The following is a 23,308-nucleotide window of genomic DNA, read 5'->3' as shown; positions in this document are numbered from 1 at the left end:
GTTCCTCAATCAGCCACCACGTGACCAGGCCCCACTAAACGGCAGCCATCAGCATCCACACAAGGCAGGGCCTGGCAACCAACCAGACTAGGGACCAACCAAGCCTACAAGACTGCCCACATAGTCAGCCTGCCACAATAGAAGGACCCAAGCAGCCCTCTTAGGGGGAACCACCAGAGCGTAGAGTTTGGGTGCTGATAGGGGAGTGTATTGCTAGGACTCATAGGACGCCTCCTACAGAAACATAACTAATCTACCACAGACATAAAAATACAAATAGCAACTTAGACAAAATGAGACATCAGAGGAACATATTCCAGATGAAGGAATAAGACAAAACCCCTGAAGAAGAAGTGAAGTGGAGATAGGCAATCTACCTGAGAAAGTGTTCAGAGTAATGATCTAAAGATGATCAAAGACAGGTTCCAAAAAATTACACACATTCAAGTTACCAATTCTCAACCTGTCTAAAAACCAAATACCCCTTCAAACAGATACAGTCCACCCTATTCTATTTAAATATTTTTCTGTTTTATTTTATAGAAATTATTTTGCTGAATTCACAAATAGAATTTGATTTAAGAAGAACTTTTTGTCCTGTGGTGTGTTTTGGTTACTTTTTTGTCTTTTTCTTCTTTCCTTTTAAGGACTGCATATTAAAGTTAATTCTGTGCATAGCATGCCTAGACACTGAATTCAGGAGTTCAGTCACATTGAGTTTTTGTGCACAGAGAGATTTGACCTTTGGCCCTTTACTAAAGATTTAGGGAAAAACAGGATTGTTGACACTGTAAAAGTTTCCTCACATAATCAATCTTGTACTTTTTGTATGTTTTTTATATACATGTATATTTAATGAACACAAGCTTGGTTGTATTTTTTACAATTCAGTTAATAGGAAAATGTTTTGTCAAAAAGGCTATAGCTGGAATTGAACAAAGCAGAAACAAAACTGAGAACTGTGTTATTTTGTGATTAAAAGGAGTAGGTATCTAAAGAAAAAAAAAAGATGATCAAAGAACTCAGGAAGAGAATGGATGCATAGAGTGGGAACTTAGAAGTTTTCAACAAAGAGTTAGAAAATATGTAGAACAAACAGAGATGAAGACTACAATAACTGAAATGAAAAAATACACTAGAAGGAAAAATAATATTCTCAATTTTTTGCTTGTGTACACTCTGCCACAGATAGGAAGTGGCAAAGTGTACATGGCTTCAAAATGTGAATTATCCTGGGGAAACTGAGACAACTTATCTTGTATACTGTACACCAAAGTAGAATTTTTAGAAGGTAGCTACCTGAATTGGGGCCCCAAGTATGTTGGTCTCATGCAGTAATTTTTTTTCTACAAGATAACAGAACTTAGATACTGTACTTGCATTGTTGTTGAACTACTACAACATGGTGACAAACTAGCCAACACAGCTTTTGGGGCTGCTCTCTCTCACTCTAGAAACACAAATGAAGTTTGCATATCTTGCTATCTATCTATCTATCTATCTATCTATCTATTTATTTATTTATGGCTGTGTTGGGTCTTCGGTGCTGAGTGCTGGCTTTCTCTAGTTGTGGTGAGCGGGGCTACACTTTGTTGCAATGCGCAGGCCTCTCATTATGGTGGCTTCTTTTGTTGCGGAGCATGGGCTCTAGGTGCGCCGGCTTCAGTAGTTGTGGCACATGGGCTCAGTAGTTCTGGCTCGTGGGCTCTAGAGCGCAGGCTCAGTAGCTGTGGCGCACGGGCTTAGTTGCTCCGCGGCATGTGGGATCTTTCCGGACCAGGGCTCAAACCTGTGTCTCCTGCATTGGCAGGTGGATTCTTAACCACTAAGCCACCAGGGAAGCCCTCTTGCTACTTTCTGACTACTGACATCCAAGACCAATTTTAACCACAGAAGATATGCAAAACATAAAGCTACTGTCAGAGAAGAATATAATTATTTACCATCGAGAAATAGTCCAAAGAGGAAATACTTTGAATTTCTTCATTTATATGATTACTATCATTCACTAAGAATGTACAATGTCCAGCACACACTGAAGGTCTGATGCTGGATACAGACCAGTTGTTCTTACCCTGGCTGCACGTTAAAATTACCTAGAGGGCTTTTAAAAAAATACCAGTGCTGAAGGCTTAACTCTTAAGTTACTAATTTAATTAGACTAGGATTAGACCAAGACATTGATATGCAGCTAAATCTAAGGTGTAGCCAGGATGAAGAGCTATTGCAAGACAGCATGACACAGTTGCTTGAACTTTCTTTTCTGAATAGCACGTTGGTAACTGCTCTCAAGCGAGTCAAATAAATGTCACTTACTATAGTGTTTCAAGGTATACTGGAAATTCAAATTAGCATCATTTGCAATTAAGAGCCTATGTCGGGGCTTCCCTGGTGGCGCAGTGGTTGAGAGTCCGCCTGCCGATGCAGGGGACACGGGTTCGTGCCCTGGTCCGGGAAGATCCCACATGCCGCGGAGCGGCTGGGCCCGTGAGCCATGGCCGCTGAGCCTGCGCGTCTGGAGCCTGTGCTCCGCAATGGGAGAGGCCACAACAGTGAGAGGCCCACGTACGGCAAAAAAAAAAAAAAAAAAGGGCCTATGTCCTATTAAGATAACTTCATATCAGTGTTTCCCAAAGTCTGGGACACCTGATGCTAGTACCCAAGACAATTTTAAATGTCACATATGCATAGCATTAAAAGACATTGAAATCCATAATTAGAATTTTAATTTTCTTTTAAATTTATTTTTTTTTAATTTTCTTTTAAATTTTCTTTCCACTCATCCAATCATATTAAAGACAAAGTCTTAGTTACAACCATGTTCTCCAATTCGCTAACCTACTTTCTAAAGAAGAGCAACAACAAGCTTAGCATCACTGGTAGACAATAATGTATAACTACAACTTGATAACATTGTTCTGGCTTCACTGTATTTACTTTGCAGTTTTCCTCTGTTATGAAAAATGAAACTGATTTTCTGAGTTTAATTACTTTTAAGTTTATTAAATAAAATAATTAGATTCAAAAGACATTGGTTGGGACTTCCCTGGCAGTCCAGTGGTGAAGACTCCGTACTTCCACTGCAGGGGGCATGGGTTCGATCCCTGGCCAGGGAACTAAGATCCCACACATGCTGCATGGCACAGCCAAAAAAGTTAATTAATTAATAAAAAAGACATTGGTTTATGAAAAATATTAAGTATAAAAATAACCAAGTGTCACTTAGATGTGGCAAAAATCATGAAGGTGGTTGAATGTGGGGAACAATGCCTTGTGAATTTAGATTCCTCAGTCCTTCAGTTAATCAGCCTGTATTTGAGACTCTTTTGTCCAAGTTCAGTTGCAGATGGAAAGATGTGCAAAGTACAATGCTGATATCAAAACACCTCTCATCTATTTGGAGAGACAAACAAATACCTGAATAGCTAGAAAAAATGTGACACTTATTAACAGCGCAAGGCAATAAGAAAAACATTGTCACATGGTAGAACGTGACTAATCTCTGTTTGCCAGCACCTCCAACTTGATATGAATGAAGGTTATTTCTATCAGCATGCCTCTGTAATCAGTTCCAAAACTCAACTTCCATGGTAAGAATAATATTTTTCTCTAGAGCATAAAACGTTTTGGGGAAATGATAAAACTTTTCATTCCTCTTCGAGCGAAATAGAAGGTAATATATATATAAACATGCAAAACTGTCCACTATTTACAAGGGAGCAACAGGTGGGTAGGAGGACAAATGTGTATTTTCTCATAGTCCATGAACAAGAGGTCAAACTGTTCCAAATTTAGTATAAAGGTCATTGAGAGCCGGTTTATAAAAATGAAGCCTGATTATATTGCATGCAATATCAACATATATTCAGATGTATATTAAAGTGTATCAAACTCAAGTGAACTTTAGATGTATTGAAAATTCGTATCACTATAGTCTGTTCTATTCTATCATAGCAAGAAATGAAATATTCTGATTTTGTTAATATACAGAAGTTTGAAACGATGGAACAAATTTGTTCAGGTGGCTGACTGAATTTTCATTTTCATGTAGGAATTTTATCAGTATGTGTCCATCTGAGTGACCATGATTCTGGGAATTATTCTTTCTCTACATTTTTTCTTTTCTTTTCCCTTGTTTCTTTTCTAGAAGATCATGCTGTAGTCTTTAAGTTCAAGTCATACAAATTTGACATTTGTTCCTGTGGTGTGGCCACTTTTAGAAGACTCTTCTTAAGTTTTCATTATTTGCCTCTTCCTGGATAAAACATTTTCTGAAAATCAATGTTATCAATCACTTAAAAAAGTCAATCAAGTCTTATGTTTCAGTTTTGTTTTTCTCATTTTTCTTCCTCCTCATTCCCTCTACCTTCACTATATCAACAGTCCATCTTTATCTCTACATAAATTTACATAACTAAGAATTATGAATACTCCAGATCATAGAAGTTGTGTATTTATTCACTCACTTGTGATTATTCACAGATATCTCCTATGAGCTAAACACCATTCTCAGCACTTGGAATTATTACTTTGTTTCCTATGAAAATATGGTAGATGTTTTTTTAAAAGTTCTGTGCTGGCAGTGAGCATAAGTAAGTATTCTATGGATGTATTTTAGAAAGTCCAAAATTACTTTTGTTCTTAGAATTCTGGAACAATGTAAAAAAAAAATCCCAATGGATTTGAAATCATCTTAACTTCACCCAAAGTTTAAGGGTGTTTTAAATCAGCATGCTGGTTTCATAAAAAAACTGAACGTTTGTATAATAGAAAAAAGGTCAGTTTGTGTCATTTATATTTTTGCAAATTTAGATCCCTGTCACAGGATAGCTTAAATGCTTTAAATGATAAAGAATTCATATTACAAAGAAAATACCTTAAGGGAATAACAACTTACTGTCTTTTCTCAGTAGTATATTTTTATCTTTTTCAAGAGACTGCAAACCTATTGCACAAATTAAAAAAGGAGCTCCCACAGAATCCAGGCTTCTCCCTGTATCTTCCCTATCATCCTTTCCACTCTTTCCAATATCCTCAGGTACATGATCACAAGTAATATCAAAGCAGATCTCATAACCATTAAGAAACTTCTGATTAATTCAATCAAGAGTGTACTCTCAAGTCAAATAAAGGAAATCACCATTTTGTCTGGAAAACTTGATGTGATCATATTTATGTAAGCATTTCTGAAAACAAATTATCTAGATAATTATAAAAGCCATTATTCCAGGACATAAGTTTTCAATTCTCCCATGCAAATCAGAGTGAGGTTGTTCAGTAATGTTAGATTCATGCTTAATCTTATACAAAATTGCCAAATCGTTCCCCGTTTTATATTCCCACTAATAATGTATGAGAGTTCCATTTGGTCCACATACTTACCAACCCTTGGTCTTGACAGTACTGTTTTTGTTTTACCAATTCTGATAGGTGTGCAGTTTTATCATATTATGGTTTTAATTTGCATTTACCTAAAGACTGGTAATGGTGAACTTCTTTTCATGTGCTTATTGACACCACAGTAACTTAGATGAATCTCAAAGGCACTATGCTGAGTGAACTATATGATTCTACATATGTGACATTCTTTTTTTTAATATTATTTCTTAAAATTTATTTATTTGTTTGTTTATTTATTGGCTGCATCTTCGTTGCTACGCGGGCTTTCTCTAGTTGCGGCAAGTGGGGGCTACTCTTCATTGCCGTGCGTGGGCTTCTCGTTGCAGTGGCTTCTCTTGTTGCGGAGCATGGGCTCTAGGCACGCAGGCTCAGTAGTTGTGGCTCATGGGCTCAGTAGTTGTGGCTGGCAGGCTCTAGAGCACAGGCTCAGTAGTTGTGGCACACGGGCTGCATCCTCTTTTATTTATTAACCCAGATGGTAGAATATAGTATGTATCTTTTGATTTTTTTCACTCTACACTACACCTAGGAGGTCGTCCAATACAAGTATATAAAGTTTTCTCAAGCTGGCCTTTTCCCCTTCATCATATTATATCAAGTGATCATGCTATAAATAATAGTTGCTCCGTGGCATGTGGGATCTTCCAGGACCAGGGCTCGAACCCGTGTCCCCTGCATTGGTGGGCAGATTCTTAACCACTGCACCACCAGGGAAGTCCCATATATGACATTCTTGAAAAGAAAAACTACAGTGATGAATAACAGAGCAGTTGTTGCCTGGAGTTAAGAGTGGGGGAAGGGTGTGGCTACAAAGGGGTAGTAGGAAGGAGCTTTTGGGGTAGCAGATAGAACTGTTCCATATCCTGACTCGAGATACTGAACTACAAGAATTTACATGTGTGTTAAAATTCATACAACTGTCCAGCAGTAAAGGCCAGTTTTGCTCTATGTTAACTTAAAAATAAAACAAAAACAAAACTATTATGCTGTAAACTAAATCACTGAATTTTTCACAATATTCTTTGACATGAGACTTCTGTAAAATTTCCTGATACTAAAGTATGAGGTAATTGAGTCTAACAATTTTAAAATCTCCTTGGGAGAAGGAAATTTTTATTAATAAAATGGTAGTGTATTTTTGTTTTGCTTTGTTTTTAATTTGGTACACAGATCTTTGTATCTCTTCCAGAATCTTAGAAGGAGTATTACATTCTGTGGTTCTGTTTTATGCAGGTTAAGTTCAATAATATATTTTATGGATAGGAAATAAGTGTACATTTGTTAATGCTCCCTATGAGAATCTCTTAAAATTTAAAAATCATTCAGGCAAATAACTGCTTCCCCCAAAAAACATATTAGTTAATTTGGAATTAAGAAACTATCTTTGCCATTTTTTAGATGCAAAGTATTTATTTTTATAAAAATATATGTTTAAACACGAGTTTATATATAGTACAATCATTTCATAGTGCCATAATTTTATGGCATTCATAATAATACCAAAAAATAATGACTATGTTTCAAATAACTGATATAATAGCAGAACCAATCATTTTGATACTGCTAAGATTTTGTAGCAAGATGTAGAGCAACACTATATCTAACTCTAAAGAAGCTATAAGTCAACAGTTTAGTTAATTGCCCAGCAGCTGAAAACTGGTAAGTAAATTGCAACCCTCACCATTCCCCAAATCATAGAGGCACACTTCTTCCTTAAGAATAAAACTGATGGTATTATTATATGAAGTATTTCCCAGAATTCAAAATATTCACTATGGCCTCAAAGTTGTACCATAGGAAGCAGCTTTCTGACTCCCAAATCCTATATCCTGACTTTTTCATCCATGATCACTGTCCTCCAGCTGTGTGGGCTATTTTTAGTTCCTAAACCACACCAAGTTTTTTCTCCATTCAGGGCCCTTGCAATCTGCTGTTACCTATAATGAGAGAAGTCTTCCCTTCAATCTTTTCATGGCTGAATTTTTTTAATACTCTTATAATCTCAACTTCTTATCCATTACTCAGAGTGGCCTTTCCTGAGTATTCTATCTAAAACAATTTTTTCTTTTCTTCATCATAGCACACCTTTTAGTTATTCAACATTTACCACAATTTGAAATTTGTTTGTTTACTATCTGCCTGTCCCTAGACTGCAATGTCTAAGAGGATTAAGAAGGTGTCTGTATTTCTTCCTGTTTTATCTCCAGTCCCTAGTACAGTGCCAAACAAGTATTAGGAACACAATACCTATTAATTTATGGCAGAAAGGCAGGATGCCTTCATAGGAAATTTGTCTTCCTTCATAGGAAGGAGGAAATTTGTCTACTTTGCATTTATTTTCATTCTGCATTTAACATAGTGCTTGAAAGCTCAACAAGAGTCAAATGATATCCCATGTTAGCCAGTTTCAAGGGGAAAATGGACAGAATCACATGGATATGTGGTTTAAAAAATGGTTGAGTACAAAATGTCTATCTGGTTACACAAATTTACTTAGATCAGAGGCAATAAGTGAAACAAATCAATATATATGTAGGATATTGTCTATAAGAATATTTATAAAAGTATGGTTATAATATATGATATATTATATATAATACAGTGTTATGTTTTTAAAAGCATGTCTTTATTTGAAAATATACATTCCACAAGTGCAAGGACTGTGCTTGCCTTGTTCAGTGCTATAGCTTCTGCACGTTGCATAGTGCCAGGAACACAGTCACTGAGGATTAAACAAAATGTGATTCACAAGATAGCAATTCAGAAGGACACTATTCAGGTCACCTGAGTCAGAGTGCATAACCCCTATCTTGAAACTTCTGCTTTATGTACATCTTCATTTTTATGACATATTTCATTGATACTTAAACATCTATTAAGAATGTGCTTGGGAGGTTACTTATAGTCTGAAGTCAAGGAGAAGGGGGGCATAGAAGGGTGATTAATTGGAAAGGGCAGAAGAAAACCTCCAAGTGTGATGGAAACCAATAGATATTGGAAATTAATATATGTATGTATATATGCATATGGGTGGTGGTGATACCAGTGTACACATTTGAAAAAGATTTTATCTAACTCTACACTTAAACTCTCAACAGGTTATGGAATCTAAATTATGTCCTTATTTAGGAAAATATTTGTTAGGAAAAAAGTCTCTCTGCTATGTGGTGAATGAATCAGAAGGTAGCAAAACTGGCATCAGAAAGGTACTTTAGTTGGCTGATGCGTAACCTAGGTGACAGAGGATGTTGAATTTCACTCTATTATCAGATCCATAAGGCACACAAAAAAAATGAAGACTCAGTTATGACCCTGAATAGAAAAATATCAGTTCTCTCTTTTTTGCATATAGTTAAAGAAGCTGTCTTCAGGAAGAAGTCCCATGTGTCACCACATATTTTATTGTTATTGGGACCTAATCCACACGTGTTAGGAATTTTATCAAGTTTTTAATATTGATCTAAAATGAATGAACAATATAGTCATTCCAGAAACTTACGGACATTTATCCAATTTTCTCATCTTACACAAATTAAGACAGGGGACTAGAGAATTACTGAATTTTTATTAAGAAACCCCTCTCCTGTACTTTCCCCAAATTTAGCATTTAACAGGGGTGGAGAGACTATTTGTGTCTCTAGGAATATCCCCAGAAAATAAATAATGACCCTGTGGTAGTAACAAAAACAAAAGAACATGTAAGAGAAGTTTACTATGTGCCATGTACTATGTATTATGTCCATTGCTACTCAAAAGTAGCTTTTGAAGAATTATTATCTTCCTTTTTTTATATGAAGATACTAAGGATGAATGCAGTTAATAAATTTACTGAGGCCATCAAGTAGTAAATGTCAAGGGTAGAAATATGAATCCTGGTCAAGCGTGGCTCCATAGCTTATGCTCTTAAGGACTACACGATTCTGTAGGACTTGTTTGTTTGTTTTTTTGTTTTAGTCACCAGCCATATATGCTGAACTTAGAGTGAGGTGCTATGGAAAAGATTCTTCTTTTTTCCTTTTTTTTTAAATTAATTAATTACTTTACTTATATATTTTTGGCTGTGTTGGGTCTTCGTTGCTGAGTGCGGGCTTTCTCTAGTTGCGGCGAGAGTGGGCTACTCTTCATTGTGGTGTGCAGGCTTCTCATTGTGGTGGCTTGTCTTTGTTGCATAGCACAGGCTCTAGGCGCACGTGCTTCAGTAGTTGCGGCACATGGGCTCAGTAGTTGTAGCTTGCGGGCTCTAGAGCGCAGGCTCAGTAGTTGTGGCACACGGGCTTAGTTGCTCCGTGGCATGTGGGATCTTCTCAGACCAGGGCTCGAACCCGTGTCCCCTGCATTGGCAGGCAGATTCTTAACCACTGTGCCACCAGGGAAGTACCTTTTTTCCTTTTTTAAGAGAAGATAAATTTCAGGGAAAAGGAGATGCAGTTTTTATTATTTAATTAAACAGTAATTATTGAACATCTATTAGAAGCAAGACACTTCTCTAAAAGCCTGGAGTATAACAGTGGAAGAAATAGCATCTCTGCTCTCATTAATCCTGGATTCTAGCTGAATAAGACAGAAAATAAAAAGTGAAAAAATAAATCAGTAAGCTACATAATAAAAAATTTTCTACTTAATTACTGAAGACTAAGGAAAGGTAAAACACAGAAGAGAATAAGTGGAATTGTGAGTATAGGGTTGAGGGACGTTTGCAGTATTACACTGAGTAATCAGTGTAGGCACTGAGAAGGCAATATTTGAGCAAAGATTTGAAGAAGGTGAATTAACTAGTGGATATCAGGAAAAAATGAATTGCATGGGTAACGTAATATTAAACATACTTTCTCCACTGTTATCATAACTGATGTCCCAGAACTGAGAAAAATAAGTGAGAAGTGTTATACTCTCATTTAACACAAATGTGGTAGGCTGCCAAGAAGAGGCAGAATTTGCTAGAGAAGGCCAAAAACCAGTCCTGGGTTCTTTTTCCTTCACCTACTTTGGGGCCGTAAAATAGAAGTTTAAGGATTCAATAAGAGAGTAGTTCTTGTGGAAAAAGTTTATTGGCCTAAGTGTAGGAAGAACTGTGCAGTTTCATATCCCCTCCTCACAGTGATACATGTTCCACCTCCACCTCAAGGCAACTGGAAAACAAAGTCAAGAAACCCATTCATTGATGTCTACCATTTAGGGGAGACTAACAGGGGTAATTGCTATCTCTACCCAAAACAGAAAACTTGCATATCTGCTTCTTAATGCTGTTTGAACAGAGGGTAGATAGCAAAATTTGGCCTGTGGTCTCTATAATTTAAGCAGTCCAAATGACTAATGTAGCCTGATTTTTTCCTGAAAATGTCTAAAGGTGATAGGCTGGTTTGAACAATCCCAATAGTGAATCTGAGTGAGAAAAAGACCTTCACTTTCTGAAGCTGACAAGCAATTTTCCTGAGTTTGTTTTTCATTCACTCATTCCTCCTGAGCTAAATAAATGGATGCCAGAAAAACAGTCTATTTGGCAAGAAAATGCTAGTAGAAAGTCAGGGTAGATGTGTCTTTAGAGTGGAGCTGAGGGCCTGTCATAAAACATCAAGCCCCCATACAGCATGACCCATGTCAGGGAAGAGTGCAATTCTAAAGGTCCCCAGGAGGAGGAAGGAGAAAGAGGGTTAGCTCCATAGAATCCATCCAACACCCCATGAAAGAACGACTAAACATTTAGGCATTTTTCACCCAGAGAGTACAATAAGATCTTTCCGCGAAGGTAACTGTCCTTCCTCCCTCCACTCTAATCTTGAAAAAGCCAAAAGCAGCATAATAAAAAGAGAAGAGGAGCCTAACAAAAAAATGAAGAAATAGTGTCAGGCAGGCAGCAGAAATCTTAGGTCAGGGCTGATCAGAGAACAGAAAAAAATTTAAAGTGAGTGAGAGTTTGAAGGATCAATTTAGATGAGACTTTGATACCTGAAAATGAGATCATTATAAACTCTAAAATGAATGGAAAATTCATTGCTTTTACGTTAGGTATTGTCCAGGTGTGGGGAAGAGAGATTCAATAGATGACATTTAAAGAGAATCATAATTTCTAGACCATAGCTATCTAAATCCAGCGTTTTCAATAAATCAGTTACTGGAAAATTCAGGCATATTTTAAGTATCATTTCATAATAGAAGGCATAAAATTAAAGATTTTTAATTAATAATAACATTTAAACATGGCTGTATTTCTGTTATCATTCACTCTCCACATTTTTAGGGGTAAACATTACATACTACAATATACCAATATCAATTAAATGTCTTACAGATATAAAACAAATGGTGGTTATAGGGTTAAGGGACTTCCCAAAGATAATTTAGTTTATAAATTATACCATACACAAAAATAAACTCCAAATGGATTAAAGACCTAAACGTAAGACCAGATACTGTAAAACTCTTAGAGGAAAACATAGGCAGAACACTCTGACATAAATTGCAGCAATATCTTTTTCGATCCATCTCCTAGAGTAATGAAAATAAAAATAAAAATAAACAAATGGGACCTAATTAAACTCAAAAACTTTTGCACAGCAAAGGAAACCACAAACAAAATGAAGAGACAACCTACAGAATGGGAGAAAATATTTGCTAACGATGCCACCGACAAGGGATTAATCTCTAAAATATACCAACAGCAAACAGCATGCCGCTCAAAATCAAAAAAACAAACAACGCAATAAAAAAAGTGGACAGAAGACCTAAATAGACACTTCTCCAAAGAAGTCATACAGATGGCCAAGAGGCACATGAAAAATTCTCAACATTGCCAATTATTAGAGAAATGCAAATCAAAACCATCAATACAATGAGATATCACCTCACCACACCAGTCAGAATGGCCATCATCAAAAAGTCAACAATAAATGATCTAGAGGGTGTGGAGAAAAGGGAACCTTCCCACGCTGTTGGTGGGAATGTAAATTGGTGCAGCCACTATGGAGAACAGTATGGAGGTTCCTAAAAGCTAAAAACAGAACTACCTTATGATCTAGCAATCCCACTCCTGGGCATATATCTGGAAAAAACATGGTTTGAAAGGATATGTGCACCCCAGTGTTCATTGCAGCACTGTTTACAATAGCCAAGACATGGAAGCAACTTAAATGTCCATTGACAGATGAATGGATAAAGAAGATGTGGTACATATATACAATGGAATATTACTCAGCCATTAAAAAAATGAAATAATGGTATTTATAGCAACATATATGGACCTGGAGATTATCATACTAAGCAAGGTAAATCAGACAAAGACAAATATCATATGCTATCACTTATATGCAGAATCTAAAAAAAATGATACAAATGAACTTATTTACAAAACAGAAACAGACTTACAGACTTAGAGAACAAAGTTATGGCTACCAGAGGGAAACGTGGGGGGAGGGGTAGATAGGGACTTTGGGATTGACACGTACACACTGCTATATATAAAATAACCAACAAGGACCTACTGCATGGCACAGGGAACTCTGCTCAATATTCTATAATAACCTAAATGGGAAAAGAATTTGAAGAAGAATAGATACTTATATATGTATAACTAAATCACTTTGCTGTACACCTAAAACTAACACAACATTGTTAATCAATGATACTCCAATATAAAATAAAATAAAAAGTAAAAAAATAAAATAAAATAATGAAAAATTTACTTGGATGTAGAATAAACTAAAAGTATCTAAGTTTTTATAATTTCTAATAACTTGATTAATAAAGTATGGGTTTATGAAGGTTATGAAGTAATTATTTAAATAATTTAAGTAATTAAATAATTTGTTGTGGAATTTAATGAAGAATAATTAGTTTCAAATGTACACTTTTTTAAAATTCAACAATTTTTTTCTGAAAATTATTAAGAATTAATTTTAAAATAAAGAATGCAGATTTTTATTCATAAAGTTAAGTTAAAAGGAGGTAATTTAGTTAAATGATAATTTTTACCTGGAATCACTGAGATGTTGTTATTGACTTTAAAAATTATCACTTTAAATTTTCCCTCTAAGAAATACTAAGGAAAATTACTTTTCTATTAAAAACAGGAAATATCTGAATACTACCTCAGATTTAAAGTATCTTGTTAAGAAGAATATATATTTACTCAATCTCTTTAATACAATGGGAAAAGTATTCTTTTATGAGATTAGAAAGGGCATTATCCAAAGTTGCAGATTTGTGTGTATGTGTATGAGTATAGGACATCATCTTCCTTTCAGAATGATGATTATTTGAAAGGAACTAAATACATACTTGCTAATTCTAAGAATAAGATGAAGGGGGATACTGGAAGACAATAGATAAAATAGATTTTTTTTAAAAAGTTGAAATTTATTAACATATAATTACTAGCATCTATTCTCTTGCTGAAAGATTATAATTTATCAATATTGAAAAGTCACTGCGGGAGTTCCCTGGTAGCCTAACTGTTAGGATTCCAGGCTTTCACTGCAGTGGCCCAGGTTCAATCCCTGGTTGGGGAACCGAGATCCCACAAGGTGTCGGGTCTACTTCTGTACACATTTTTATAGGTCATACACAGTGCATTTTTTATGTAATTCTAAAATCCCCAAAATATTCACTGTATTTTTCTTATCATATTATATCCAAGTCTGAAATTAATTGACGTTCACAACTGGTATTTATATTTAAGATGGTCATGTGTTTTTTCCCCCTGTTTGATTGTAGTTGACTATTTATATTGGATTGACAAAGAATCAGAGAAGATGTCTCAGTTGGAGGTGGTGGTAGGAAAACAGATCTACTTTTATGCATATATAACTTGAAGACCTACTGGACAGGGGTGAGTGGAGCAAAAGCCCATCAACTGGCCATTGGTTAGTAAATTTAGTTTGTGTTAAAATAATGTCATAAATGACATGTTACTTTATTTAATTATCCTTAATATAGTTCTTGCCTATTACATAATTTTTTAAATAGTAAAGAAAAATAGTTTTCAGAACATTAAAAAAAATTTCACCACTTTTCTTCCCCGAAAATACCATTCACTTTTCAAGTGACAACCTCTTCAACCAAGGGCAAAAAATCCAGCAAAGACTATTATAACCAAGAAAAGAATGGTGAAATATTAAAACTGACCAATTAGATGATTGTAGATCAGTTTCAGCTAGTTTGTGGATCTCACTCAGTTTCTCTAGCCTATGCTTTCATCAAGTTAGAAAGCTGATATATTCTCTCATAGCACTGTATGACTTTCCTGTGTAGCATTTACCTGAGTTAAAACTTAATAATTATTTGTATATCGGTTTGATCATTGCCTGCCACCCCATGAGATTGCAAACTCTATGATGGCGGACATCAAGACTTTTGCCCCATAATTATATACCCAGTTCCTAGAACAGACCTGGCTGCAATACTATTCCTTTAATGAATTAAGAATTAATTCATTTCTACAGTTTATATCTAGAGTTTTTCCCCTCACTTATTGTATTTCAAATGTGTTTTCAAAAGCAGTTTATATAAAGGGACTGTTAACCTGCACAAAAGATCATAAATAAGAGTAAGTCATTTATTTCTTCCTACGAAGATAACACTGAAAAGTTATATTCAGTTTGTTTTGGCCATTCTATTTAAATATGCTTAAATAAATTACAGAACTTGATATTTATCTGTCTCACCACATAGACTTTGGTTCTACTACTATACTTGAGTTAATGGCAGGGTTTCAATTATTACAAAGGACCTTTGCTTAAAAAGCATTCTTTATTTTCCTCACTATTATGTTATTTGGTATTCAGATGGTTTTCTTTATGAATGGGTGGAGAATGTAATATCAGCACTATTTACTTAGCATTTACATGGTACTTTATCTATAGAGTTCCATAATGATTTTTATAATAATATAGAATTATTACCATATTTTGCCCTCTTATTTCATAATACAGTGGGGATTAATATGATTTTGAGTTAAATTTTATTTTTACCCTAAGCCACAAATGTATAACTTAAAAGGAGGTTTTTATTTCCTTTTAAAAGATGTGTATTCTCTAGAATATGGAAGAAATGAATAGCAAATAACTTTCCCAGTAAAGCAAACTGGAGAAGCCTTTTACACCTCAAAACAATCCAAGTATTTTCTAACTTTTACAAAGAAAAAGGGTGACTATTGTTGAGTGGTGTGGTGTATTGAACTAGGAATGTGGCTGGGGAAGTCTCAACCCTTGCTCTACAACCAACATTCAAGAAGACTTGGACAAGGTAAAATGTTATCTTCCTCATCTCACTTACAAAGCTATAGAGAGAATAAAAACGTGCATGAAAACATTCTCAGAAAAAAAAATAAAGCCTTAATTTCTAAAATGTGTAACTTTTTATTCCTCTAGAAATTAAAACTTAAGCACTTTGATATTAAGTTTTCACGTGCCACAGTTAATCAAGCTGTTGCTCGTTTGACTGAGGTGATTAAAAATGTCAACTTTAAATATCTATATATTGAAGATAGAGATATCCAGATATTGAAACAGTAACATTATTTCTACTTTAATATTCAGTATGGTTGCCTCAATATAGAATTTCTGTAGGAAAACTATGGGACAACATTGAGCAAATTATCCTATAAATTTTCTCAGTGGAGGACAAAGTTTCTTCTTTGAAAATGGGATGACAAGTAGTAGTTAAATTTCTGGGTAATGACTGAATTGCAGATTAAACTATGCTTTATTTACACATAACCATTAAGAAAATATACTTTCTTAATGTATTTTCCCCCAGGGACTAAATAATATCATTTAACATGTTATTAAACTCATGAAACAACTGAAGAGTGGATTATTTCTAAGCATATCTGTTTAGAGCTTTCAATCAAAATTGTGAGGTAAATTTAAAAATGGAGTGACTGATGGGACTGAGGACCTCAAACCACACTACTATCTAGATTCAACATTTTAATTTATTCAGTGGGCTGACTGGATGTAAGGTATCTAACTTCTATTATATGAAGGTGAAATCAGATAATTATAAAAACTAAAATTGATTGGTATCTTAATAATCTAGTCTAGTTACTACACTTACGAGCAAACAGTACTGATGAAATGAAACTGATCAAAAAATTCAGAAGAAATAAAACAGAAAACACAAAATAAAATTCAGAAGATCATTAGTGACAGATCTAAAATATAATCAGTTATCATTATCTTGTATGTATATATACATTTTACAATATTTTTTCAGAGAACAGTTCCAAATCATTTTTTTATTTATACAGAAAAAGTGTATTTAGCAAAAGATACACTGAGATCAGAGTGGCTATGGCCCAAGAGACAAGGGAGGGAGGTGAAAGACCTTCTGAGATCCTGCTATGGGAGAAGGGGTCTGGGGCAAAGTGGTGAAAAGTACTGGGTAAGTGCTGAGTTGGGGGGGAGGGGCGCTACAGAAGGGAGAAAGCTCCAGTTGCATCAACACTGTTGGCAGGTCATGCGTGGAACTCACAGTGACTTGCTGCAAACTATGGCGGGGGCACGAGGTGGGGCGGGTTGATTAGTGCTGCTGACTGGAGTGAGAAACATGTCCTGGTTCCTGGAAAGCACCCACCAAGGGACCCAGGAAGGAACCCCAGGATGGTAGGAAGTATATATAAATGTATACACCTATCATTATAGGACTCTATTTCTATCCACATGCATAATTATCATTATTTGATGTTACTTCTAATTATCTGTTACCTTTAAACAAGTCATTTAATCTCTCTATAATCTTGGTTTCCAAGTCTGTCGAATGTGGTTGACAACAACTATGTCGCAGATTTTAGTAAAAATTGTGTGTGTGTGTGTGTGTATATGTATAATATAATTATATTTTATGCATTTAAAATATATTATATAACTTTTGTATATGTTAATTAAAATCTATTATATGTTAATATTTACATATTTAAAAATTTTGATTCAGTGTATGTATATACATGACACAAATAGATTGGAAAGTCTGAAAATATTGTATTGTGACTATCTGGTTTCTGACTTTGAAGATGTTACATGGATCTCTTCTAACCCAGTAGCAGAGGATGAATTCTTTCTTTCACATTTACCTGAATAGGTAATGTGCCCATCCCAAATGAAATCCTGAATTTTTAAATTGTTCTGATACCTGGGTGGTCAAACAATTCCTGAACTGCACTAATTATAACTTTTTACCAATCTTCTGTGATCACTGAATTCAGCAGAAGTAATTTGGATGACCATGTAGGGGAGGAAAAATAATTTTCCTTCTACTCTTCTAGGTTCTTGGTTGAGACATCCTTGTAATAAAAGATTCACAAGAGGAAAAGAAAAAAAAAAACAGAAAAGTAATAACATGTATATTTCCTGTATACATGGGAGATACCCAGAAAGCTGAGTAAATCCTTCAAATGGCCCAAGCCATCATCTTAAATACCATCTCCAGCTAAAGACAAAAGATGTTGGGAGTAGGGGAAGCCAGTTATGGGAGGTTATTAAGTAAAGCACAGTCAACAGGGGATGGTTGTTAGGCAGATGTAAGTCCCTGCCTTCACCATTGGTAAGTTTCTAGGTATTTAGCCAAACTCTTCTTTCTGGTACAGGGAGGGAGACACCCTTAAAAATGGAGATTTCCATTATAAACGTGAATGCCTCTTACAAAAGGGTAACTTCCACTCAGTTTTAAGCTTTACCTGTATCTGCTGTTTCTTAAAAATAATCAGCCTTAAATAATTCTTATGCCAAAGAGGCATATTTTGGGTTGGCAAATTCTGTTCCCCTTCAACAAGTATATGTCATTCCAATAAAGCCGACTTGTACTTAAGCTGTGGAAAGTCTGTCTTGGAATGACTACGAAGTTATGATGGTGAGAAGCAGCCACAACCCTAGTAAAATAATATTTTCAACAAAGATAAAGCCTCTAAAGTCAGTCTTAACATTCTTCCAATTTGAGCAGAAATCCTTGATATGAAGCAAATGTTAAAATATGGAGAACAGAGACCTCTATCACTAAATATTCTGTAATTTAATCATTTTGAGATTAGGTATTCTAAACTGAGTCTAGGATATCAGAGACACTTATGTAACGAATTTAAATTAAAAGCTAATTTTTAAATTCCTGCCTACAATCGAGATATTTTGTCTAGAGGGTAGTGGGCAGCTGGATCCTAGGGAACACTGGGTGATAATTTTTTTTTTTTCCAGATAGATGTTTGCCTCAGGGTAGACTATTTGAAATGTTATGTCTATAAGAAATTAAATATGCTGAGGAAGTGATTTCATTTTTCTTTTTCATATAAAACCAAGTGGAGAATTTGGAAGGATAGTAAATAACAAGCTTGTTTGGTTCAAGAATCATACAACTTTAGCAAGTTTCCCAGACCATTTCTATGATAGCCTTGTATATAAGATATGTGGCAGTTTAGATAGTTTTCAGTTTCAGAAATTAACTATCCCACATATAAGAAGAGATATTAGCTATTAACATCCTCACTCCAATGCTTCATATTCCTCTTTGTATTACTTTTGTAGAGACACAATCTAAAGAATTTAGTCATTTTAATGAGAGTGAAAAATATTCTTTGGAGTTATGTAAAGTTACTTAAATGTTTCTTTTTTTTTTTTTTTTTTTTTTTTTTTTTTTTTTTTTTTTTTTTTTTTTTTTTTTTTGTGGTATGCGGGCCTCTCACTGTTGTGGCCTCTCCCGTTGCGGAGCACAGGCTCCGGATGCGCAGGCTCAGCAGCCATGGCTCACGGGCCCAGCCGCTCCGCGGCATATGGGATCCTCCCAGACCGGGGCACGAACCCGTATCCCCTGCATCGGCAGGCGGACTCTCAACCACTGCGCCACCAGGGAGGCCCTCTTTTTTTTTTTTTTTTTTTTTTAATTTCCCTTCAAGTTTCTAGGTAGTTCTACTACCACTGTTTACCCAAAAAGCCTTTTTCAAACTGCTCCCAGAATCCCACATTTTTCTAGTCACTTGTCTTTCTTCAAGATCAGCTTCAGAGATCAAAGCTCCTATTTTCATCCAGCTCTATTCAGCCATTCAAATGGCTTTTTTTTTTTAAATGGGATTGCAGCAAACTGAAACTCTGATCACATTCTCTGCACCAAACTGCAATGACTCTATTCTGTTATTACTGAGAAAATGTGAATATCCTCCTATTGGAGAGTTTATATGACACATAACTCCCATTATTTAGAGTTGTTTAAAAAGCTCATCTAAGCTACTATGATAAGAATTGAAAATTAAAATGTATCACTAAGTATTACTTTTTATATGATAATTGGAAAAGGTGCAATAAGAAGACATCTTAAATATGATAGTATTAGGAAAAATAATAAAATTGCACATTTTAGGTTAAAATAAGACCACTGGAGTAAAATATATAAAAATATTCTCATCTATTCAGTTATAAAGTTGTTTACTAAGATGGATGTAAGTGTGTAAGAAGGAAAGACATATTTCCCTATGTCTTGACTAGATTTTAATCCACAGGTTTCATAAATGGTAAGAACATGAGAATGATGTTTCCTATCAACAAGTAACTATAAATTCTCTAATGTCTGAAACAAATTAAGAGTTACATACAACATTAAATAGTAAAATATGTGTGCAAATTATAATTAAAAGCACTGTTTTTCCAGTATTCCACTAAAATGTATTACACATAAACCATTTCCAGTAAAAAGCCTTCTTCTGAGAAAACTACTTAATCTTACACTCTTAAAGAAAATATATTCTATTTTTATAGTAAAGGAGGAAGGTATGAAAAGTGCTGGTAGATTTAACCAGGCCCCTCTCTTTGCTTGGAAACTCCAAAGACTCCAAAGAGAGACTTTCAGTCCTTTTTTGCTTGGGTCTCTTTTTTACTGAAATCTGTACCTCCTCATTACCTACCCTAGAGAATGGAGGACCAGTGAAGTTAACTAGAAATTTTCAATAAAATAAAATAATCTTTTAACCCCCATCCCTTTTATCTCCCTTTGTTACAACTACTACATAAGAGTGTCAACTCCCAGGAAAACCTTAGGGCAATGGCTTGATTTCTTCTATAGCTAGTTTTTCTTTCTTTCTTTCTTTTTGAGCAGATTTGGGGTAATATTTTTACAGCTTTATTTCAAAGTGACAGTATAGAAGAGTGCAAGTAATATAAGTACAATGGACCTCCGGAAATCCTGATGGTACGTGTTGGGCAGGGGGGTTGTTTTGGTGGGTGGATAAATGATGAACTATATGTGAAGGGATAGTTCTTTGATACCTCTGGTGCAGGGAAGTTCAAAAAAATTCAGGTGCAAAACACTTCGCAACACACACCTGCTCAGGATTTTGGGAAATCCACCACCCCCTTTTCCCATCTTTTCTATTCAGTGCAACAAGGCTCTAAGACATTAATGCATAACTTCACAATTTTGGCATCACATTCACCTGGCTCAGCATATTTTTCAACACTGCAGCAAAGCCAACTCTTTTCCAGACATATATCCCCCTCCATGCACTGATTAACTACATTCTCTACCCCATGCCCAGCAATGCCCCTCCTATCTCAAGGAGGGGTTAGGGATAATCAGAGCAGGGTCCCCAGACGTCACTAGTGCTCCTTGGCTCCATCGGCCTTCTGTCTATACTATAACGATGTCCTGTGTAGATGTAAAGTTGTCCCGTGGGATTAGACAAGCCTCCTTCCATTTGGCCCTGACAGGACTGCTGTCCCTGGTGCTGAACCCTTTTAGCCCACCAGGGAGTCTGCAGCCAAGTCAATGGGGCTGGATAGAAAACCTGGCTGGCTGATCTTAAGAATGCCCAGGTGCAGGAGCAGGCAATACTTTGGATACAGGAACAGAAACCATCCCCGCACGCGCACACACACACACACACACACACACACACACACACACGTCTCCCGGGTGTGCGCCAGGACCCCATCTGCAGTTTTCTCCTCCAGACCCGCACCCAAACGCCTCCAACATGGCCTCAAATGCCGGCATGTATCAGCACAGCCCACCTAGACATCAGACCGCAGTACTATCAAAATGCTGCTCCCCAAACACAAAGTCTTTATGACGTTAGCTTTTCCATTCTAAAACAAATAAAGAAAATCCAATAAATTAATAAATAAATGAAAGTGACCTTTCCCTTTCCTCCCTCCTTTTTCCCGCCCCAAATATTCACATTCCCCTAAATTACAAAGCCCCAAATCCTATAAGAGTCTTTTAAATCTGGGTGGTCTCCCGAGTTCCGCTGTCCCCACCCCTTCCCCCAACCTCTCTGAAACAAAACGACGCCGGAAAGGGCATATCTTACCCCGGGTAGAGCGATAGCAGGAGCAGAATCCACACCGTCATTTTCTGTGAAAATACAGGAGTCGAGTAGACTGAGCTTCCTGTGCTCCATATATTTGTCGAACTCATCGCTTTTTTTTTTTTCCTCCCCTGCCTCTGGCCTCTAGGTTGCAGAAGAATCCCTCCCCTTTGTATTATTATTATGCTTATTAACTGATGGTGGCTCCCCCCACCTGCCTCTAGTAGGTCCCGTCACTGGGGAGCTGTATTGCTAGCAGCTTCGGGAATTAATATTCAGGGGGCAGAAATAAGATCAGCACAAACGCTTGCAGATACCATCAAAGCGTCAGCTCAGGGAGCAGCTTCCAAGTCCCGGGAATAATATAATTGAGGCAGGGGGAGGGTACAGGGAGAGACGCACAGGAGACAAATAAGGGAAAGGGAAACGCATGCACACTCGTACACATACTCATGCCCCCCACGCTCACACATACTCCTCCGGGTCCATCAATTGAGGTTTGTTTATTTGTTTGATTTGTTTTGATTTTTCTTTTAGAGGGCAGCAGGTGTGTGTCTGTGTGCGTGTGTGTCTGTGTGTTTAAAAGAAATACACGAGTCTCTGCGTGATTTAACTATCACGCAGATTAACTATGAGGTCAAAGTGGAAGCAATGCGCGCTGCTGCAGCAGGAATTAACACATTCCAGCGCCTTTTAACCCTTTACTGCACACAAAAGTATGCAAGGACGGGCTTTCATGGGGACAAGAGGTGCTTTAGGAAGACCATATACTATATCACCAACGACAGAAGGTTTCTCTCTTCAGATCTGCCAAGAATCCTTATTTAAAATCATGCCATATTAGAAATCATGGTTACACTGTAGAGGGAGGGGGAGGATTGGCTGTTTCTCTGTAAACCATCCCGTAAGAAAAGAGATTTGGTGAATTTTCAATTTTAATGAAGGGAGAAAACATGGATAGAATTACAAAACAAGAAGAATCTACGATCCCCAGTATTCACTCCTTTTTCTGCTCTCCATCTGCAGTGAAAATGTACAAATACAAACTTCTTGAAGGTTGAAGAAAATAAATGCGTGAAAATAGCTGCCTGAGTAAAGTCTATAGACCACAAAATAGGGGGCTACTCTTTGAAAGGAGGTTGGACAAAGGTCAAGAGGACTTTAACAATATAAAGGGATTTCTGTTTGCTCTGTGGAATTTGACTTTTGTTATTGTTGCTCTGCTTGGTGACAATTCTGAAAATTTCTGGGGTGGATGAGTGGTGTTAGCATGCTGCCTTCTTGCCTAGAATGTTACCATGGATACTGATACATGGGAGATATCCCTTTATGCCAACCTAGCTCATCCATCACAGAGGAAATCCCATTCACTCATCATGGAGAAGAAAGTGGAGGAGTGTTTCAGGGTTCCTGCAAAATTGAGACCAAAGTAAAGATGTTCATGTAGAAGTACAAGTGAAGAGGACCGATCAGATCCCTTCCTGGAACATAGCAGGGAGTCATTTCAAAACCAGTGCCTCTTCTACAAGAAAGTCTTCCAGGTAGGGAACTTGAGTAAGGAGTCCAGGAGGCATAGAAATAGAACATGGGATGAGTAGGTGCACACTTCATCTACAATCCTAAAATATA

At 36.3% G+C, this 23,308-nt stretch overlaps 1 protein-coding gene across 6 annotated transcripts in view; it reads right to left on the bottom strand.

The window, feature by feature from the left end:
• Positions 1 to 21,789, bottom strand: part of GABRG2 (gamma-aminobutyric acid type A receptor subunit gamma2) — a gene marked incomplete at both ends in the record, with an annotated part of 129,366 nt that extends 107,577 nt beyond the window's left edge. For all 6 annotated transcript variants that reach the window (XM_079702887.1, XM_079702888.1, XM_079702891.1 and 3 more), the window contains one exon: positions 21,683 to 21,789. In XM_079702887.1, the coding sequence (XP_079559013.1) occupies positions 21,683 to 21,789 (107 nt within the window). The remainder of the gene's footprint in view (positions 1 to 21,682) is intronic.
• Between the last annotated feature and the right edge of the window lie 1,519 nt (positions 21,790 to 23,308).

The sequence above is a fragment of the Hyperoodon ampullatus genome (assembly GCF_949752795.1).
Source record: "Hyperoodon ampullatus genome assembly, chromosome: 4".
Lineage (NCBI taxonomy): Eukaryota > Metazoa > Chordata > Mammalia > Artiodactyla > Ziphiidae > Hyperoodon > Hyperoodon ampullatus.
Note: the sequence above shows the minus strand (reverse complement) of the source record. Positions and strands in the feature narration are given on the sequence as shown.